Source organism: Mustelus asterias, chromosome 1 (genome assembly GCF_964213995.1).
Source record: "Mustelus asterias chromosome 1, sMusAst1.hap1.1, whole genome shotgun sequence".
NCBI lineage: Eukaryota > Metazoa > Chordata > Chondrichthyes > Carcharhiniformes > Triakidae > Mustelus > Mustelus asterias.
In genome coordinates, this window is record NC_135801.1 from 127,034,750 (window position 1) to 127,057,583 (window position 22,834).

Here is a 22,834-nt window from a genome sequence, read left to right on the forward strand (position 1 = left end):
AGCTTCCAGGATTGCAATAGTTATTTCACCAAAGCTCTAGTAGTAGCTTTGTAAAACAAATAGCCCAGCAGGTAAAGTTCTTACTTTCCCTGGTTTCCTGGAGAATGGGAAATATCTATTTGCCATTAATCACTCTCAGAAGAGCCTGTTGGAATCTTACAAGTAGTCTATTGTGTGGTTGAATCAGAAGTCTTTCCAACAGCTACACTGTTTATCAACTAGGACTGCAAAGTTCAAAAAGGCAGCTGAACACCACCTTCTCAAGAGCAGTTAGGGATGAGCAATAAATGCTGGTCTAGCCACTGACGCCACATCCTGTGAAAATTTAAAAAGACTTATAGATCATAGAAGATCATAGAATCTCTACAGTGCAGAAGGAGGCCATTCGGCCCATCGAGTCTGCATTGACAACAATTCCACCCAGACCCTATCCCCATAACCCCACAAATTTACCCCACTAATCCCTCCTCTAACCTACGCATCTCGGGACACTATGGAGCAATTTAGCACCTAACCCGCACATCTTTGGATATCCTGACAAAGTGTTTTATTTAATCTATTACAAATAAACCTGTTAGAAGAATTTTCTCGTGTTGTTTGAGCTTTATTGTGCCACTATCTATTTTGTCTTATGACAAAATATAAATGTAGAATTCTAAATGACTTGGTTCTCGGGTGCTTTTAATAAAGTAGCTTTGTCCTTAAAGGAAAACGAATAAACAAAAGGCGGTGGCGAACAGGGTCAACTTTGGACTCAATATAAACCCACGCACCCTCACTGGAGACAAAGCTGCATGAAAAGAGAGAACCTCCATCCGCATCGATACTTCCTGGTGCAGGACTTGCCAGGAAATTAGACGGCAATTTCACAGCATGGAACTGCACCGCTATTATTCCGTGTATGTTTCTATTTATTTGACACTAACGTGCATCAAGAGCAGTGAGCCTGAATCTCAATCCAGTCTGAGGTGGGGAGACGAGAAACAAATCCGGATGGAAACGATCAAGAAAACAGTGGTGGAGCAACTAGGAATAAAGCGACCCCCCATCTCAGGAATGAACATTTCTGAATCAGAGGAGGAGAAAATGTATCAACTTTACCTACAGCGTGTGAGCCAATTCGATCAAAACGTTAGCTTGGCGGACAAGAAACTTCTCAGAATAAGTTCTGTCAACATGTTTGTTCAGAAGGGTAAGCGCTTTGCCCGATCGAGTGCATATCGTGTGCATGTTATTAACATGGCATAATGTACGTGTGGTAGGTAGTATCAATTTACCAACGCACTTAAATCATCTAGCGTTGTGAAAATCCACTGACAGAACATATTTTCGGTGAGTGAATGTTTCGACTGAACTGGAGCAGACAGGGAGGTTTTTTTAAATGGATATCGATTTTTAAGGAATTAGATTTGAGAAAATTAACGTTATCAAATATAATATCACTTTAGCGTGTTCTCTCTGAAAACTTGATGAGTTATGGAAGGCAGTTTTTCCAACTTCCCGCTGCCAGCAAACACCGGGATGGCTCTAAAGTGAAGGCATGGTGACTTGAACATTGAGACTGTGGCTCCTTTAAAGTTTATTTATTAGTGTCACAAGTAGTCTTACATAACACTGCAATGAAGTGAAAATTCCCTAATCACCACACTCAGGCACCTGTTTGGGTACACTGAGGGAGAATTTAGCATGGTCAATGCACCTAACCAGCACGTCTTTTGGACTGGGGGAAACCAGAACACCCAGAGGAAACCCACACTGGGAGAATGTGCAGACTCCACACAAGCAGTAACCCAAGCCGGGAATTGAACCCAGGTCCCTAGTGCTGTGAGGCAGCAGTGCTAACCACTGTGCTACTGCGCCGCCCCTCCTCTACTTTATTCAAATAGATAATGACATCAGGAATAAATACCAATGCAATCTATGGACAGGAGTGTATCACAGGCCTCGCAACTCTGAAGTAAAGGAAGAATTGGGTTTCCTAAGCCCACACTTTACGGCAGTGAGAGCAGCTCAGCAATTTTGTATAGTATATCTGGCCTGTCCACTCCATGCCAGTGGAAGGAAATCTGCAGTCCTTACCTAGTTTGGCTATATTTGACTCCAGATACACAGCAATGTGGTCAATTCTTAAATGCTCTCTAGAATAGCCTACCAGTTCAAGGGCAATTAAAGATGAGCAATAAATGCTGGCCCAACTAGCGACACCTACAGTCCATGAATGGATTAAAAAAAAACTACTGAATTGAAATTGCCCATCTTACTCTATCACCCAAAGCCACAATTTATCTACAGGTCATATTACTTTTCAGAGATTCCAGAGCACAAAAACATAAGAAATGAGGGTAGGGATAGGCTATATCACGCCTTGAGTCTGCTTTGCAATTCATTACGATCATGACTGACCTCTTGCCCTGACTACTTTTTTCACCTACTCCCTATATCCCTTGACTCACTGCAAGATCAAAACTTGTCTATTGTATATGCTCAATGATGGAGCATCCACAACCTTCTGGGGCTGACAATGTCAGAGATTCACAATGTCAGAAATTTCTTCACCCTCTAAGTGAAGAAATTTCAGTTCATCTCTGTCCTAAATGATTGTCCCCTTATCCTGAGACTGTGCTCCATGTTTTAAATTCCTCAGCCAGGGAGGGACAACCTCTCAGTGTCTATTCTGTCAAACCCCCTCACAAACTTGTATGTTTCAAAGAAAATTTCTCACATTCTTCTAAACTCCAGAGAGTATAGCTCCAATTTACTCTGACTTTTATCATAGGACAACCTTCTCACCCCAATAACCAATTAGGTGACTCATTGTTGTACCACCTTTGTGTAAGTATATCCTTCCTTAAAGGTGGAGGCAAAACTGTGCATAGTACTCTAGTTTCAGTCTCACCGAAGTCTTGTACAATTGTAGCAAGACATCTTTATTCATGTACTCTAATCCCCTTACAATATCGGGCAACATGCCATTTGCCTTCTTAATTGTTCATCATACTACTGTTGAAGTGAATGGCTGGCAACAGTAATTTAGCAATTCCAGTGCAATTTTGCTAAGTAGCAATGGAAAAATAATTAGGAAAAAGAAAAAAATAATGGTGCTGATATAGTTTCCAAATTTTCTTAGGAATTTTGTTATAGAACATAGAACATAGAAAGCCACAGCACAAACAGGCCCTTCGGCCCACAAGTTGCGCTGATCATATCCCTACCTCTAGGCCTATCTATAGCCCTCAATCCCATTAAATCCCATGTACTCATCCAGAAGTCTCTTAAAAGACCCCAACGAGTTTGCCTCCACCACCACCGACGTCAGCCGATTCCACTCACCCACCACCCTCTGAGTGAAAAACTTACCCCTGACATCTCCTCTGTACCTACCCCCCAGCACCTTAAACCTGTGTCCTCTCGTAGCAACCATTTCAGCCCTTGGAAATAGCCTCTGAGAGTCTACCCTATCCAGACCTCTCAACATCTTGTAAACCTCTATCAGGTCACCTCTCATCCTTCGTCTCTCCAGGGAGAAGAGACCAAGCTCCCTCAACCTATCCTCATAAGGCATGCCCCCCAATCCAGGCAACATCCTTGTAAATCTCCTCTGCACCCTTTCAATGGCTTCAACATCTTTCCTGTAATGAGGTGACCAGAACTGCGCGCAGTACTCCAAGTGGGGTCTAACCAGGGTCCTATAAAGCTGCAGCATTATCTCATTATCATTATAGTGCTCATTGAAACTATTTTGTTAAATAACAAAGTGTCTGGCATGCTTGGATTACTATTTTATATGGATGCTTATGAGAAAATATAACGTATACCAGAATATTTCATGGAAGGATGCTGTAAGTTCATATACTGTCTGTGCTCACGATTGACAAATTGGGTGCAGTGCTAAATGGGTTTGATTTTGAAACGCTGCTGTTAAGAAAACATGCTTTATACCAAATAATGATGTTTGATTTGATTTATTATTGTCACATGTATTAGTATGCAGTGAAAAGTATTGTTTCTTGCATGCTATACAAAGCATACTGTACATAGGGAAGGAAAGGAGAGAGTCCAGAATGCAGTGTTACAGTCATAGCTAGGGTGTAGAGAAAGATCAACTTAATGCAAAATAGGTCCATTCAAAAATAAACTGAAGGTCGATAAGTCCCCTGGGCCTGATGAAATGTATCCTAGGATTCTGTGGGAGGCAAGGGATGAGATTGCAGAGCCTTTGGCGTTGATCTTTGGGTCCTCGCTGTCCACGGGGATGGTGCCAGAGGACTGGAGAATGGCGAATGTTGTTCCTCTGTTTAAGAAAGGGAATAGAAATGACCCTGGTAATTATAGACCGGTTAGTCTTACTTCGGTGGTTGGTAAATTGATGGAAAGGGTCCTTAGGGATGGGATTTACGACCATTTAGAAAGATGCGGATTAATCCGAGATAGTCAGCACGGATTCGTGAAGGGCAAGTCGTGCCTCACAAATTTGATAGAATTTTTTGAGGAGGTAACTAAGTGTGTTGATGAAGGTAGGGCAGTTGATGTCATATACATGGATTTTAGTAAGGCATTTGATAAGGTCCCCCATGGTCGGCTTATGATGAAAGTGAGGAGGTGTGGGATAGAGGGAAAGTTGGCCGATTGGATAGGTAACTGGCTGTCTGACCGAAGACAGAGGGTGGTGGTCGATGGAAAATTTTCGGATTGGAGGCAGGTTGCTAGCGGTGTGCCGCAGGGATCAGTGCTTGGTCCTCTGCTCTTTGTGATTTTTATTAATGACTTAGAGGAGGGGGCTGAAGGGTGGATCAGTAAATTTGCTGATGACACCAAGATTGGTGGAGTAGTGGATGAGGTGGAGGGCTGTTGTAGGCTGCAAAGAGACATAGATAGGATGCAAAGCTGGGCTGAAAAATGGCAAATGGAGTTTAACCCTGATAAATGTGAGGTGATTCATTTTGGTAGGACAAATTTAAATGTGGAATACAGGGTCAAAGGTAGGGTTCTGAAGACTGTGGAGGAACAGAGAGATCTTGGGGTCCATATCCACAGATCTCTAAAGGTTGCCAGTCAAGTGGATAGAGCTGTGAAGAAGGCCTATAGTGTGTTAGCTTTTATTAACAGGGGGTTGGAGTTTAAGAGCCGTGGGGTTATGCTGCAACTGTACAGGACCTTGGTGAGACCACATTTGGAATATTGTGTGCAGTTCTGGTCACCTCACTATAAGAAGGATGTGGAAGCGCTGGAAAGAGTGCAGAGGAGATTTACCAGGATGCTGCCTGGTTTGGAGGGTAGGTCATATGAGGAAAGGTTGAGGGAGCTAGGGCTGTTCTCTCTGGAGCGGAGGAGGCTGAGGGGAGACTTAATAGAGGTGTATAAAATGATGAAGGGGATAGATAGAGTGAACGTTCAAAGACTATTTCCTCGGGTGGATGGAGCTATTACAAGGGGGCATAACTATAGGGTTCGTGGTGGGAGATACAGGACGGATATCAGAGGTAGGTTCTTTACGCAGAGAGTGGTTGGGGTGAGGAATGGACTGCCTGCAGTGATAGTGGAGTCAGACACTTTAGAAACATTTAAGCGGTTATTGGATAGGCACATGGAGCACACCAGGATGATAGGGAGTGGGATAGCTTGATCTTGGTTTCAGATAAAGCTCGGCACAACATCGTGGGCCGAAGGGCCTGTTCTGTGCTGTACTGTTCTATGTTCTATGTTCTAAAAATCTGATGGCAGCAGGGAAGAAGCTGTTTTTGAGTCAGTTGATACGTGACCTCAGACTTTTGTATCTTTTTCCCGATGGAAGAAGGTGGAAGAGAGTATATCTGGGGTGTGTGGGGTCCTTGATTATGCTGGCTGCTTTTCCAAGGCAGTAGGAAGTGTAGACCATGACAATGGATGGGAGGCTGGTTTGAGTGATGGACTGGGCTTCATTCACGACCCTTTGTAGTTCCTTGCGGTCTTGGGCAGAGCAGGAGCCCAACCAAACTGCGATACAACTAGAAAGAATGCTTTCTATGGTGCATCTGCAAAGGTTGGTGAGAGTCGTAGCTGACATGCCAAATTTCCTTAGTCTTCTGAGAAAGTAGAGGCGTTGGTGGGCTTTCTTAACTATAGTGTCCGCGTGGAAGGACCAGGTGTTGGTGATCTGGACACCTAAAAACTTGAAGTTCTCGACCATTTCTACTTCGTCCCCTTTGATGTAGACAGGGGCATGTCCTCCACTACGCTTCCTGAAGTTGATGATTATCTCCTTCAATTTGTTGACATTGAAGGAGAGATTATTGTCGTCGCACCAGTTCACCAGATTCTCTATCTGTTTCCTGTACTCTGTCTCGTCATTGTTTGAGATCCGACCCACTACGGTGGTGTCATCAGCAAATTTGAAAATTGATTTGGAGGGGAATTTGGCTAAACAGTCATGGGTGTATAAGGAGTATAGTAAGTGGCTGAGGGCAAACCTTGTTGCTTTTTTGGCACACAGTCTTCTACACACTTACTAATGAAGTCAGTTACTGTAGTGGCAAACGCGTTCAGGCTGGTCGCAGAGTTTTAAATACTGACCAGTCCACTGACTCTAAGCAGTCCCGCAGGAGATCATCCGATTCCTCAGACCAACATTGCGTGACTTTCTTTGACGGATTCTCCCGTTTCAGTTTTTGATTTATTCCATAGTTATTCCACTGGCTGGGAAATCAAACAGCACTTTTAAAAAGAGACTCTTCAAAACATAGACTAGAAGTGTGACTGAGCTCACAACAAAGATAGCTACTGTAATTTGCATCACTGTACTCTTTATATTGTAATAACAGATGTACCATGTCTGCAAAGACTCATCAAGGACAATGGCCCAGGAGAGTATGAGTGAGCCACATATCCTGTATCCATTAGGAAGACATCAAGGCAATCTCCTGGGATGTTCAACAGTGGATTCTCTGATATGAAATTATTTAGTTACAAGGGAAAATATACTGTTTGAAAATATACTAGTCACAACCATTTTGAATCGCTGGGCGACAGTCATGTGCCAGGCCCACCTTTTGTGTATTTAAAGCCTGCTTTCTCTGCAGTAAGAGGACAAACAGCTGAGATACTGATGAGAGAATGCCTGAGTGGGGTCCCTCCTTCCTCCATCTCTCTCCAGTCCACCTTGCAAGCTTGAAAGCCTGTTTGTTGAATGTGACCATCCAGGGATGCCCCTATTGCAGACAGAGACTTCTGAAAAGAATTCAGCCCAGCACTACCATTTCTAGTGGAACAGCCAAATCAACCATCTACATCTTTTGTAATTGGAAGCATCGGGACCACCAGAGGAAGGTGCAAGACCACCAAATTGAGCCTGAAGCCAGAATAGCCACCAACCTACAGACTGTACGCCCCTTTTCTTTCTCTGGACTTTTAAGGTGGCAAATCTATCTTTCTTCACTCTGTAGTCCATTGGTGTATGCATGTGTGTGTGCGAACTTCGAGAGTGCGTGTGTTAAAGTTGGACCATATTTTATTTTACTTAGATCAGTAATAAAGCTAACCTCTTCCTTTATTAAATTCAAGATATCCTGTCAGATTGGTTCTCCTATGATCACAGTGTGTGAACAGTTAAACACTCATTGTACTCAATATACCTCCAGTAAATGTGGCAAGAAGTAGTTATATTCTTCTCCAAAATCAACGTATGCGCACTCTATATGCTGCACTGTGCCCTAAACAACATCATTTAACTAAATGTTCATGGGTTTAGTTAGTTTCCTAAAGACAGTAGAGTAAGATATATGTTTCTAACCTTATACTTGCTAGGATTGAACCTTCCAATATTGATAAAAATTTAAAATTAGCACCCAAATATGATGTTACAATTATTTTAAGGATGTAAGATGTGACACTAACAATCTATTATTCTGGATATTTGTGGGGAATGAAATCAATTCCGGACAAATGTGAGGTAATGCATTTTGGAAGGTCTAATACAGATAGGAAATATACAGTAAATGGCAGAACCCTTAAGAGTATCGATAGGCAGAGGGATCTGGGTGTACAGGTACACAGGTCACTGAAAGTGGCAACGCAGGTGGAGAAGGTAGTCAAGAAGGCATATGGCATGCTTGCCTTCATCGGCCGGGGCATTAAGTTTAAAAATTGGCAAGTCATGTTGCAACTTTATAGAACCTTAGTTAGGCCGCACTGGGAATATAGTGTTCAATTCTGGTCGCCACACTACCAGAAGGATGTGGAGGCTTTGGAGAGGGTACAGAAAAGATTTATCAGGATGTGGTCTGGTATGGAGGGCATTAGCTAGGTTGGAGAGGTTGGAGAAACTTGGTTTGTTCTCACTGGAATGATGGAGGTTGAGCGGCAACCTAATAGAAGTCTACAAGATTATGAAGCTTTTTCCCAGGGTGGAAGAGTCAATTACTCGGGGGCATAAGTTTAAGGTGCGAGGGGCAAGGCTTAAAGGTGTACGAGGCAACTTCTTTACACAGTGGGTGGTGGGTGCCTGGAACCCGCTGCCGGGGGAGGTAGTAAAAACAGATACAAGAGTGACTTTTAAGGGGCATCTTGACAAATACATGAATAGTATGGAAATAGAGGGATATGGTTCCCAGAAGGGTAGGGGGTTTTAGTTCAGTCAGGCAGCATGGTCGGTGCAGGCTTGGAGGACCAAATGGCCTGTTCCTGTGCTGTAATTTTCTTTGTTCTTTGTAATTTGAGGATAGGATTATGAATGATTTTATAATTTTCAGAATCAGAAATCCCCTGATTCCAATGTAGTTCTGGCCTGAGTATTCACCCAGTACCGTCTGATTCCTATTCATTCCATCCAGCTGTAATCCATCTGCAATTGCTGTAAATGAAGCTAATTTTCTGGGTTTGGGCCTTCTTACTTAATAGCCAGCTGTGTTTGAAGTTCTGACATCTAAGTTATTGCTTGGAGTGAACAAAAAATGCATTTGAGATGTTTCTGTATTGTATAGGATTGGAGCAGAACACCAGAGAAATTCCACGGACACCAAAGACCACGTCCATGAAGGGGAAAATATGGTGATCAATCAGCTTGGAGATACCTTACTACTCTTGTTTTAAAATAGCATGGTGTAAGAATATTATGTCGTGAATGATCTCTCCGTAATCTTAGGTTTTCTTTCTCCTTTAATACTGGAAAGCCATGATAGGCAAATTATCATGGTGATTTACACACTTATAAGCCATGACTACAATAGGTAATTAAATTATTGCTGAGGCACACAGTTTTGTTTGATGACATTATTATTACATAATGCCTGAATGCATTTATAGTTGAAGGGATGACAAATAAAATAAATTATTTTCAGAACAGCTTCATTGCGCTGGCTTTCCAACCATCGAATCCAAGTCAGAGTTTAAATCAATTCTTGACCGATGTTCACACTCGGACTTAATCTCCAGGCTGTTTTTTTCAGGAACATCCAAAATGGGAAGTGGGAGAGAGAATGAGGAAGTGTACAAACAGTAGACTTTAATAACAGTCAAAAAAACTGTTTCTATGAATGGGCCTATGCCATTATATTCAGAAGGGGAAAGTAAATTATGATTTAAAATGTAATAAATAAATAGTTTAATTACTTCCAGCATCAAACGTTAGCTGATTCCAGTGCTGTTTTAGCCTGAATATCTATCTGACACTACTATCCCTTTGTCAGCACCATTAACTGCCTCTTTGTCCACAGTCTAAACCACTTACCCTGTTGACTGGAGGATGTTGTAAAATATGGTGACTAAAGTGAAAATACAAGTTAAAAGATTGACAAAAGTAATAAATAGTAAATTAATTATGAGTACATTTTCTGATCTTGGTTTATCCTTCAGCTAATTTTATAGTTTATTTTGGTATTTTTTCCAGATGGGTTATCTTTAGAGACTGTTTTCTGCTGCTTTTTGCAAACAAGTCCATATCAGGGCAAATAATGGAAGTTTATTCACCTCACGAGACCAGCTGTATTTATTTCAAACACACAATTTGATTCAACTGCAAGTGATAATGCAGTAATTTATTATTACTTTGCAGGATGCTCTGGAACATGATCAGAACATACAAATTATTACACAAAAATTGCAAAATGCACTTTATTTTTTCAATGTTAACAAATAAACTCAGATTTCAGTGCTTTTCCATGGCGAGGGCTTTAATTTGTTTTTATCAGTTTAGGTCAAACATTGGAAAGTTAAACCGACAGAGTCAAACTCAAGTTGTTCATAAGTATCATCCAGATAAGATTGCGTTTGGGTGAATGTATATAATGGTACAACTTACCGAGTAGACTTATCGAGAATTGAGGGTTGAATTTTCCTGAATCAGCCCTTGGAGGGTAAAGTCCAGCTTAGCCCTGCTCTCCTGATCTTGACACATTTTCTTGGGTTGGGGTTCATTAAGTTTTCAGGGAGGGTTCCTAACAAAATCCCCCCAAGCAAGAGGGAACTCACCATAGCCAACTCTGAAAATTCAGGCAGTGCTGCAGCAGAGCTACCTCAACACATTGAAAGAGCAGAAGAATGTCGACGATTAAAAATTGATTTTTGTTTAATGTCTCAGACAGGAAAATGGATCAGGAAATTGTACTCATATATTCACCCCCTTCACTGCCAGTATATTGTGACAGCAGTAGCTATGTAGGGTGCCGTATGCAAGTCACTAAGTTTATTTTGATGGTGCCTCCCTTACTTTCAACCTCTACCACTCAGAAGGACATAAGGAGCAATCGCATGGGAACATTATCGTCTCCAAGTCAGATGATATTGTGACTTAAGTGGGTCACCGGGTCAGTATTCAGAAATTTCTTACCATTCCGGAAGAACCACTACCATATCAACTGCAATATTTCAAGGAATGATCCCACGATCACCTTTTCAGAGTAGGATCTGTCCTGTGGATTGCAGGGATGCTTTGTTCATGTTTTAATCCAAGTCTTGTTGCTACTGATCACTGATCAATTTATAATGAGCTTAAGGTTCACTAGTCGTGCTGTGCATGTGGTGTGCTGGTGGTCAGTGATTTCAGTTATCCTCAGATGCTGAGAATTTTACTTTTATAGATTTTCACTTGTGGATGCTGGGATAGCCTGAGAAAGCCTGGAATAGCCTCAGCCTGATTCCTTTAGTACGCTTGTGTCAACTGGCCATAAGGGAAATATGGAGATTTCCCGGGTGGTGTTTAAATGGTTCCATAGCACTTCATTATGGGTGTATTTTTCTTTGAGAATCCCTTGTCTTTGGGGGAAGCTAGTTCACGTCTATCCAACAAGGGAAGCAAATGGAAGATACTGATTGCATTGCTGATTGATTGAAGCGCTGAGAAGGAGTGGGAGCAGGCAGCTGTAGCAGTCAATGCCCGAAGAATGGGATGCGGTGCTGAAAAAAATTCAATGACTTCACATGAATGGCCAAGGTCAGTGAATGCATGCTCACACGCCACATCCGAGGAACTGCTCCGCTCACCTCACGCACTGTTTCATTCACGATACCTCCTTCAGACACCTGCCAACAATCTCAATCAACGCATTTCTTCACATTTGTGTGCTTTACCTCACCCTCAGAAACATAACACTTTTGGAAGACATGTATCTATATCTCACAGCTTGGACACGCTGCCAGTTATTCAACTGTGGCAGGCACATCACCCAAACACATTGCCCCAGACTCACTAACACACTTCCTCTCTTTTACAGGACAAGGTGACCCATAATAGGCAGCAGCAGCTAACTGATGGGGGGGGGGGGGGGGGGGGGGGGGGCGGTCAGGTATGACTGCATATCTTCATCCCAATGGAAGAGCTGGCGCTGGGTGTAATTGGAGCAGCCTTCAATCATTCCAAAACCAGCAGTGCCGCTGAATCCATTGAGGATGACGGTATGTTCCAACCTGATGCACCTTCACAAATCCCACTTGGTTCTCATTCCACAATAAGTTATGATTTACAATCTACAGATGATGGAACCAGGCAGCCCTTGTTTTCCCTCCATTTCCTTCACCCCACCATGCCCTTGTGCCCTTATGTATCACATACACATGAAGTGCTGTCTGGTCAATGAGTAGAATGGGAGGCTGAAGGCTTGAGGAAGAGATTGAGGAGGAAGAAAAATTCACTCAATTGGACATTTGCAGTCAATAACTGAGATATTTGCACTACGTAAACACAAGGACCACCGACACCACAATTTTCAAAGCCCGCTCTCACTGGATTCCAATCCCACATCCCATTGAAAATTCCCAGGAATGTCCCAAAGCACTTTACAGAGAATTAAGTAGTTTTGAAATGCACTCACATTTGTGACTCAATCTCATGAGCCTATCCATTCTACACCTCGCTGATGAATCCTATCTGCAACCCGATCACAAATGGCCAGCATTCATAAAATGAGAGTCAAGAAAGCATACGGCATGCTTGCCTTCATCGGTCGGGGCACTGAGTATAAAAATTGGCAGGTCATGCTGCAGTTGTACAGAACCTTAGTTAGGCCCCATTTAGAGTATTGTGGTCACAATTCTGGTCACCTCTATCAGGTCACCCCTCAACCTCCATCCTTCCAGTGAGAACAAACCGAGTTTATCCAACCTCTCCTCACAGCTAATACCCTCCAGACCAGGCAACATCCTGGTAATCCTCTTCTGTGTCCTCTTCAAAGCATCCACATTCTTCTGGTAGTGTGGTGACCAGAATTGTGACCACAATACTCTAAATGGGGCCTAACTAAGGTTCTGTACAACTGCAGCATGACCTGCCAATTTTTATACTCAGTGCCCCGACCGATGAAGGCAAGCATGCCGTATGCTTTCTTGACTCTCATTTTATGAATGCTGGCCATTTGTGATCGGGTTGCAGATAGGATTCATCAGCGAGGTGTAGAATGGATAGGCTCATGAGATTGAGTCACAAATGTGAGTGCATTTCAAAACTACTTAATTCTCTGTAAAGTGCTTTGGGACATTCCTGGGAATTTTCAATGGGATGTGGGATTGGAATCCAGTGAGAGCGGGCTTTGAAAATTGTGGTGTCGGTGGTCGTATTGAAATCCCAAATCCTCTGGTAAAGTTTCATATTTTCAAAGGGCTGGCAGAGGGGTTGGGAGGGAGGGGAGGTGGGAAACAGAGGGTGTGGGAATGTATTCACCACCGATTAACAGCCTCTTAAGCTCATTAATTAACTCATTCAAGGGCCCATCTCTTTGAGTTTGGAATTTTAACACGTGTGCGTGTTGTGCTGTAGGGACCTGGTGATTTTCAATTCTGATGAGTTGAAATCTGTGGAGCTTTTGACTTAGCCTTCCAAGGAGCTAAGACCATATGATCGTAAGAAATTGGAACAGGAGTAGGCCCCTCGTGCCTGCTCTACCATTCAATAGGATCATGGCTGATCCAAAATTCGTCACATCCACTTTCCTGCCCTTTCCCCGTAACCTTCAATTCATCTAACTGATCAAAAATCTATCTTTCTCAGCCTTAAATATACACAAGGACTCTGCTCCCTGCGGCAAGGAGTTCCAAAGACTCACAGCTCTTTGAGAGAAGAAATTCCTCCTCATCTCAGTCTTAAATTGATACTCCTTTATTCTGGGACTATGGCCTCTGGTCTTAGACTCTCCCATGAGGGGAAACATCCTCTCAGCGTTTACCCATCAAGCCCCTTAAGAATCCTATATGTCTCAATGGGATCACTTCTCATACTTAAATTTAATTGAGTCCCACCCTGTTTAACCTTTTCTCATAAGATAACCCCTCCATACTGGTGATCATCCTAGTGAACCTTCTCTGAACTGCCAATAATGGCTAAAATTTTCCGACCGTTCATGTCGGCGGGATTCTCTGGCCCGCTGCAGTGAACGTAGATTTGGCTGAGCGCCAAATTCTCTGTCCTCACCTGCAGTGGCGGTGGGGTGCGAACAGCCAGAAAATTCCAGCCAATATCTTTCCTTAAATAAGGGGACCAAAACTGCTCACAGTACTCCAAATGTGGTCTCACCAGTACCTTGTACAGTTGCAGCAAGACTTCCCTATTCTTATATTCCAACCCATTGAAATAGGCATCAACATTCCATTAGCTTTTCAGATTACATGCTGCACATGTGTGCTAGCTTTCTGTGCTTCATGTACAAGTATCCCCAAGTCCCCCAAAATGTTACAGCTTTCTGCAGTTTTTCTCCATTTAAATAAAGAACAAAGAACAATACAGCACAGGAACAGGCCCTTGGGCCCTCCAAGCCCGCGCCGCTCCCTGGTCCAAACTAGACCATTCTTTTGTATCCCTCCATTCCCACTCCGTTCATATGGCTATCTAGATAAGTCTTAAACGTTCCCAGTGTGCCCACCTCCACCACCTTGCCTGGCAACACATTCCAGGCCTCCACCACCCTCTGTGTAAAATATGTCCTTCTGATATCTGTGTTAAACCTCCCCCCCCTCACCTTGAACCTATGACCCCTCGTGAACGTCACCACCGACCTGGGAAAAAGCTTCCCACCGTTCACCCTATCTATGCCTTTCATAATTTTATACACCTCTATTAGATCTCCCCTCATCCTTCGTCTTTCCAGTGAGAACAACCCCAGTTTACCCAATCTCTCCTCATAACTAAGCCCCTCCATACCAGGCAACATCCTGCTAAACCTCCTCTGCACTCTCTCTAAAGCCTCCACGTCCTTCTGGTAGTGTGGCGACCAGAACTGGACGCAGTATTCCAAATGCGGCCGAACCAACGTTCTATACATCTGCAACATCAGACCCCAACTTTTATACTCTATGCCCCAAATAATACTCTGTTCTTTTGTTCTCCATTCCAAAATGAACAACTTCACATTTTCCCACATTATACTCCATTTGCCAACTTTTTGCCCACTTACTTAACCTATCAATATCTCTTTGTAAACTGTATCCCTCTTGCAACTTGCCTTTCCACCTATTTTTGTGTCATCTGCAAATTTGGCTACAGTACATTTGCTTCCTTCCTCCAAGTCATTAATACATATTGTAAACAGTTATCCCAGCAACGATCCCTGTGGAACCCCACTGGTTACAGGTTGCCAGCCTGGAAAAAAATACTTATCCCAACTCGCTGTTTCCTGCCCATTAGCCAATTCTCTATCTATGCCAATATTGCTACCTTCAACACATGAGCTCTTATCTTATGACCTAACCTTTTGTGAGGTAGCTTGTTGAATGCCTTCTGGAAGTCCAAATACAACACATCTACTGGTTCTCCTCTATCCACTCTGGTTGAGCTGTTTGCTCAAATCAGCAAGACAGCAGTGGCCTAAACAAGGACTGCTGCCTGTCTTTTCCACTGATACAAAGTAGGCAGCTGCCACCTGTTAGAGGTGCTCACACCTGTAATTGGATGCCCAGCTTACCTCCAGACTAATTAGGCCATTTTAAAATTTTAAAATAGCATTGCAATAGCGAGTCAGCTCGGGAGCGGGGCTGGGATATGGAATTCACCTAGGTGTTAGGTTCCCGATCCTGCATGTACACCTGGCACCTGGTTATGGAAGGTGCTATATAAATGCAAGTCTTCAAATCTTTCCTTCCCTCTAATTTGACATGTTGGTTGAAGGAGTGCTGGAACTGTGGACTAGCGCAGCACGAATGAACCATGACTGCAACTCGGATATCAGGCATTTACAAGTATGATGTGCTAAGCATGGTTGCACACCAACTGCATATTCAGCAAGCGATAACCTTTGCATTTGTGATTCAACTCAACTTTGCCATAGATGGCATCCTGCCTCATGAGGGAACCTGTTGTCATGGCAAAGCTACATACATGCTCCTCTTGCTTTTCCATTCAGGCAGGAGACAATGAAGTCCCCTCTCCTGGCATATGGAGCCTGTGTGACCTCATGGTGCAGTAACAGACAGTAAGTTATGAGATTTTTTTAATGTCGCTTTGGTCACCTTCGCAGACATTGGAAGCAATGCCGTTGCCCTGTACTGAGGCCGCAACTCTGCTTCCAAGACATGGCACAGTTCTGTGATCATCTCCTTGGTGAAGCACAGCCACCAGATGCACTGTTGCTGACAGTGCAAGTAGAAAAGATAGTCACTGAAGACCCTCGGTGTATAAGCCATCCTACTGACAACAATTCTCTCCCTCCTCTTCCCACTTCTTCTTTGCTGTCCCTGCTCCATCTCCCTCTGATGTTGCAGCCCAAGGAAGAGTACTAAGACTACATCCTGTTACTAAGATGTGCTTTTTTAAAAAAACCCATGGAATCTTATGGCTTTATTCATTGAGCAAGTGTTTTACATCTCAAACTTTGTTGACTTTAAACAAAACGTTAACACTCCCTAACTGAATCTTTCCAAAATCTTTGGGGTCTGGTCAAGAGTCATAACACCATCCTGAAACTTTATAAGTGTTTCTGAAATGAGACATCAAAATACAATATCTGTTCTAAAGCAATGACTGCAGGCAGACATGGACTAATAGGATTTCTCCCAAACATACAGCCAGCAGAGTACTTTAAGAAATTGTTTACCAAGCAGGAGAGAGATCTAGAATGCTGTACTGAGACTGAAGCCATTTGCCCTCTCTGTCATTCATGGAAGTATTTTGCCTGGATTTGCAAAGTAACCATTCCAAGAAGAGAAATCTACTGCAAACCGAAATCTTTTGGGATGAAAATCTGTGGAAATCTGCTCCATATAACTTCACCCAGGAAGACAACTGAACAAAGTGGCTGCATCGTTACCACATTGAGACCAGCCAAAAAACAGCCATAAACTCCTTTGTTTTATCTCTTTCATGAACTGTAAAAGGTCCTTAAGCCTATCCTCTTATTCTACCATCTGTACAGGCGGGAATGTGTATGTGCCTAGGTAGATGTGTACAACATATGAATGGTGGTTGCAATTTACCTAGTCTTTTCTTAATTTGGGAAATAGTTTCAATAAACTTACCTTGCTCTTTGTTTAATTTTTAAAAAATGTCTGGCTAATTCTTTACAATTTGAAAGCATAAATAGAGGGATTGCTGCAGCATTAGCAAAGTACACCCTCTGTAAATTGACACAAAAAACCTTGTTACAGCCAAACCTGGGGGCAGAATAATATCATGGCAGGGGTGTGTGTGGGGATCGGGGGATGAACCATAATGTGCTGTGGGGCAGGTTGATGAGGTTGGAGTGGGATTTAATTGGCTGGCAGCTTTACCAGTCAGTGGCAGCTGCCGGGTTTGCTGCTAAAGAGAGGAGCCCAAGGTCTGTGATCCCCACAAGGATCTAGGGTATCACAAGGATCAGTAACTGTTTACAATCTATATTGATAGTTTGGATGTGGGGACCAAATGTAATATTTCCAAATTTGCTGATGACATAAAACATGGTGGGAATATAGGTTGTGAGGAAAATGCAAGGAGGCTTCAAGGGGACTTGGACAGGCTTAGTGAATGGGTAAGAACCTGGTAGATGGAATATTATGTGAATAATGTGAAGTTATCCATTTTAGTAGAAAAACACAGCAATGGAGAGTATCTCTTAAATGGTAAGAGGTGGGAAGTGTTCATGTCCAAAGGGACCTGGGTGACTTGTTAATGAGTCACTAAAAGCTAGCATGCAGTTGCAGCAAACAACAAGGAAGGCAAATAGTATAGGATGGATTTTACGGCCTGCTCATCTCCAGAACCGTAAAAACCTTTCCATTGTCCGCCCCTCGCCCGCTCTGATTCCCGTGGCAGGCGAAGTGGTAAAATTCCGGCCTGTATATATATGTGTTGTTGTAAGACAAGTAGTATGTTGGCCTTCCGTTGCAAGGGGAATTGAGTACAGTAGTAAAGATGCCTTGCTGCAATTGTATAGAGCCTTGGGGAGATCGCCTCTGGAGTATTGTGTCCAGTTTTGATACCATATCTAAGGAAGGACATACTTACCATAGAAGATCACCAGACTAATCCCTGGGATGGGGGATTGTCTTGTGCGGAGTGATTAAGGAAACTGAGCCTGTACTCTCTAGAGTTTAGATGAGCGAGAGGTGATTTCATTGAAATATACAATATTCTTACAGGATTCGACAGGGTAGATATAAATGGAATGTTTTCCCTGGCTGGAGAGTCTAGAACCATGGGACACCATCTCAGAATAAGAAGCTGGCCATTAGGACTGAGATGAGGAGGAATTTTTTCACTCGGAGGGTGGTGAATCTTTGGAACTGTTTACCCCAGAGTGTTGTGGAAGCTCAACCATTGAGCACGTTCAAGACAGAAATCGATAGATTTATGGATATTAATGATTTAAAGGTAAGTGGGGATAGTGCAGGAAAGTGCTGTTGAGCTCGATGATCAGCCATGATTTAATGGAATGGTGAAGCAGGCTCAACAGGGTGAATGGCCTACTCCTGCACCTATGTTCTTATGTCTTCCTGCATAGGGAGACCCCACCCACCACTGGTCGAATACAGGCAGTGGCAGGATGAGATCCTTATAAAGGACCTCATTGGTGTCCAAGCAGGAGGACTGAAGGATACTTTCAAACCTTCCTGCCTTAGACTTAATGGGGATGAGGCAGAGAAGCAGCAGGATTCCCCATTTATATCCTCTGTCCGATCCTACAGTTCCTACTGCACCTTCCCCACTCCCACCCCCGCCTTGGAACTTACCTCTGGGGGGAGGGGGGGCATTAAGTTCCACCCATTGTCATTGCTTATCCGTATTGGTAAAAGCTAATGTTATTTCAATGTTAACTGTTGACATATACCGTGCAGCCCCGTTTTAACGTGATGGTTGGGGTCCATAAAATGTTATCACGAATGTTATCGGGGTCACGCTAAATCGGGGTCGCGCTAAATCACTAAACCGGAAATAGCAAAAAAAAGGGTCCACCGCGTGATCGCGTCATATCCGATTTTGTGCTAAATCGGGGCGCATAAAATCGGGGTTCCACTGTACTTGGTTTCAAAACGATAAACTCAAAACTTAAATAAATAGCAAGTAGAAAACTGTTGTGCATGACCCTATTGTATCAAATGTTCAGGCAAAAATGTAAAGTCATTTTGATGACTTTATACTTGCGCATTTCCGTTTTAATTAAAGAAGCTGCATTTATTTAACGAGATATAATTTATCAATGTTCGCAATCTATTTTGTACAAAAGATTGGGAAATCTTTTGAAATGTTGAGAACTCAAATATTATAGAGATATAACCCATCCTAGAGCAATGTGTCTAATAACTACCCAATATTGTACTGAACTGTAAAGACCATTATGGTCAAGTTAGTTCATCTTACCTGGACCAGCATTACCATCATTAACCCTTGATCAATGTGTGGGGGAATGTCAGATTCAGCTGCGTCAGGCTTGTTTGGTGAAGTCATTCAACATTCACTGTTAAATGAGTGACACACAAAAATCCAGGAGAAAGGCAATGGAACATCTGTGGAATAGATCTCATTAAGAAACAATGTCCTCAGGAGAGAAGAGTAAGGAAGAAAAATGTTTAAAAATACCTACATCATTACATTGACAACTCTTTAAAATTTGATAGGCCATGATTTCTTTCCATTTGGAAGCTGCACCACAGGGTAACTCCTTGGATAGATTTTCCCATAAATTGATCTGATGATGTTGCTGCAAAATACCATTAATTTTATGCATCTATCTGACTCATTACCAAAGGTAGTAATTTCAAATGATCTATTAAACACATATAGGAATGAACATGGTGACCAGACAAGGTGCTATATAAATTCCATGCTAAATTCTCCCTCAGTGTACCCGACATTGGAGCCTCTCAATGAAGTTTACAGCTGTGATTCTGCAACTGTAAATTTTTTAAAGTAAAAAAAAGAAAGGCTTTCTTGCAATTTTTTTTATTTATTAGTGTCACAAGTAGGCTTACGTTAACACTGCAATGAAGTTATTGTAAAATTCCCCGAGTTTCCACACTTTGGCGCCTGTTGGGATACACTGAGGGGGAATTTATCATGGCATTTATATAGCGCCTTTCATAAACTTAGGACATTCCATCCCAAAGTGCTTTACAGCAAGTGAATTACTTTTAAATGTAGTCACTGTTGGAAGGTATGAAACGCAGCAGCCAATTTGCACACAGCAAGTCCCACAAACAGCAATGTGATAATAACCAGATATGGTTTGTTTTAGTGAAGTTGATCAAATAATAAATATTGGCCAGGCTGCTGGAGATAACTCATTTGCTCTTCAATAAAATAATAGCACGAGACCTTTTATAGCCTCCCGAGAGGTAAGACGGAGTCTTGCTTTAACATCCAGTTAACATGTTCAACTGTGCAGTACTCTTGCTGTACTGCACTGGGGCATAAGTCTAGGTTTTTGCACTTAAGTCTCTGGAGTGTTGTCAACTAAACCACAGCTGACATGTCTGAGCAAAGTGACCCTGAGCAAAGCCACAGAAGGAAAAAAGAAAACTCCTTCAAAAGAAGATAATTGCATTTATATAGCACTTCCACAACTACTGGACATTTCAAAGCATTTCATAGCCTATGAAATAGTTTTGAAATGTACTAATTGTTGTAATATAGGAAATGTAGCAGTCAATTTGCAGACCCCCACGTACAACAATGTGATAATAACCAGATAATCTGTTTTTTGGCAATGCCAACTCAGGGATCCATATTGGCTAGGATACTTTCTTTAAATTGTGCTAGGGAATCTTTTACATTCACCTTAGAGGTCAGACAGGGCGATAATTTATCTCATATGGAGGAGAGCACCTTCAACAGTGCAGCAGTCCTTCCTTACTGGAATACTAAGAAAGCAAATGTAATGTTGTCATTTATCTCAAGAGGCTTGGAATACAAAAGCAGGGATGTACTTCTGAGGCTTTATAAGGCACTGGTTAGGCCCCATTTGGAGTACTGTGAGCAATTTTGGGCCCCACACCTCAGGAAGGACATACTGGCACTGGAGCGGGTCCAGCGGAGATTCACACGGATGATCCCAGGAATGGTAGGCCTGACATACGATGAACGTCTGAGGATCGTGGGATTATATTCATTGGAGTTTAGGAGGTTGAGGGGAGATCTGATAGAAACTTACAAGATAATGAACGGCTTAGATAGGATGGACGTAGGGAAGTTGTTTCCATTAACAGGGGAGACTAGGACGCGGGGGCACAGCCTTAGAATAAAAGGGAGTCACTTTAGAACAGAGATGAGGAGAAATTTCTTCAGCCAGAGAGTGGTGGGTCTGTGGAATTCATTGCCACAGAGGGCTGTGGAGGCCGAGACGTTGAGCGTCTTCAAGACAGAAATTGATAAATTCTTGATTTCTCGAGGAATTAAGGGCTATGGGGAGAGAGCGGGTAAATGGAGTTGAAATCAACCATGATTGAATGGTGGAGTGGACTCGATGGGCCGAATGGCCTTACTTCCGCTCCTATGTCTTATGGTCTTATGTGAGTCTTCATTTTTATGCTCAAGCCCTGGGATGGGACTTGAACATGGAACTTTCTGACTCAGAGACAAGAAAGTTACCAACTCAACTGACAGGTGTTGACTTGCAAATCCATGGAATCGGCTCGTATCTAGCCCAATCTTTTTCTACATGAAAGGTGCACAGCATTGAGACTATAGAAAGTGAAATAGAAGATAGCAAGGAAAATTCACCATGACCTATTGAATCCAAAAGAGAAAATGCTGGAAAATCTCAGCAAGTCTGGCAGCATTTGTAAGGAGACACTTGACAAAGGGTCGTCTGGACTTGAAACATCAGCCCTTTTTTCTCCTTACAGATGCTGCCAGACTTGCTGAGATTTTCCAGCATTTTCTCTTTTGGTTTCAGATTCCAGCATCCGCAGTAATTTGCTTTTATCCACTGCTTATAATCTATTGAATAATGTATATTTATTTTATGTTTGTAACAGGAACAGTTTTGGAAAACACCAGTGGAACAACAAATGATCTGACCGGCAATAAACAGCGAATTTACTTTAATGTTTCCATTGCTAGGAACAGGCTTGTCTTTCCTAAAGTAAAGATTTTGAGAGGTGAACTGAAAATCTACAAACGTTTACAACAGAATACTAATTTACGTCAGAAACAGAGGTCGACAAATCTGCAGCTGTTGAAAATCTATCAGTTGCTCAAGCCAGCAATTCAAGGGAAAGAATTTCAGCTCCATTTCCTTGGCTCTAAAGTCATTGCGTCAAATTGTCAGAGGGCTGAAATGTTGGACATTCGAAAAACAGTTGAATACTGGATAAACTACCCACAGAAAAATTATGGCCTTGAACTTGAGTTGCTTCCCTGGTTTTCCAGTCACAAACATGTTCCCAAAGACAAGGTGACCATTGAAGCAGAACTGGAAATAGAAACACAAAAGGTTTTCAAAGAAGTCCGCACACGTCGTGAAAGCCAGACTGAGGACTGTCAGAGAAATCAAATACAGTGTTGTAGGCGATCGCTACACGTATCTTTTGAGGAGATCGGATGGTCAGACTGGATTCGGGCCCCTCTGAGTTACAATGCTTTTTACTGTGATGGCACTTGTCCTCAAAAATACAAACTTGCCACAATGCATACACTAATCAAATCAAAGATGAATCGTCTTTCTAATGGAGCTATTCCTGCACCCTGTTGTGTTCCTGCATCTTACGAACCACTAACTCTCCTGCATTTTAACAGTAATAGCAAATTAACACTTACAGCATTTGATGACATGGTTGTGTCCAGATGCCATTGCTCTTAATTTTATTAACATATTTCTAATTTAGCTATTTATTGCATAGAATATTTATTGGTACTTATGTGCTATACCATCTGCAATAAAAATGATTTTTCCTGATGATAGTTACATTCAACCCTCTATTACTCTTTCATATATATAGCCTTCATGTCAGATTAAAGTAAAGATGATGC

At 42.4% G+C, this 22,834-nt stretch overlaps 1 protein-coding gene across 2 annotated transcripts; it reads left to right on the forward strand.

The window, feature by feature from the left end:
• The first annotated feature begins 707 nt into the window (after positions 1–707).
• Positions 708–22,834, forward strand: LOC144497392 (bone morphogenetic protein 2-A-like). 2 transcript variants are annotated; one of them, XM_078218602.1, is made up of 3 exons: positions 750–1,192; positions 8,955–9,021; positions 21,841–22,761. In XM_078218602.1, the coding sequence occupies exons 1-3, from the start codon at positions 874–876 to the stop codon at positions 21,875–21,877; spliced, it is 423 nt and encodes a 140-aa protein (XP_078074728.1). In that variant the 5' UTR covers positions 750–873; the 3' UTR covers positions 21,878–22,761. The 2 variants fall into 2 exon arrangements, with proteins under 2 accessions (XP_078074718.1, XP_078074728.1); XM_078218592.1 differs by lacking the exon at positions 8,955–9,021 and having other exon boundaries at positions 708–1,192; positions 21,841–22,834.

Excerpts from the sequence above, each read along its gene's own strand:
- LOC144497392 (XM_078218592.1), top strand. The coding sequence starts at position 874 with ATGGAACTGCACCGCTATTATTCCGTGTATGTTTCTATTTATTTGACA. Across the intron at positions 1,193-21,840 it reads CAACATGTTTGTTCAGAAGG|GAACAGTTTTGGAAAACACC; the intron begins GTAAGCGCTTTG and ends TGTTTGTAACAG.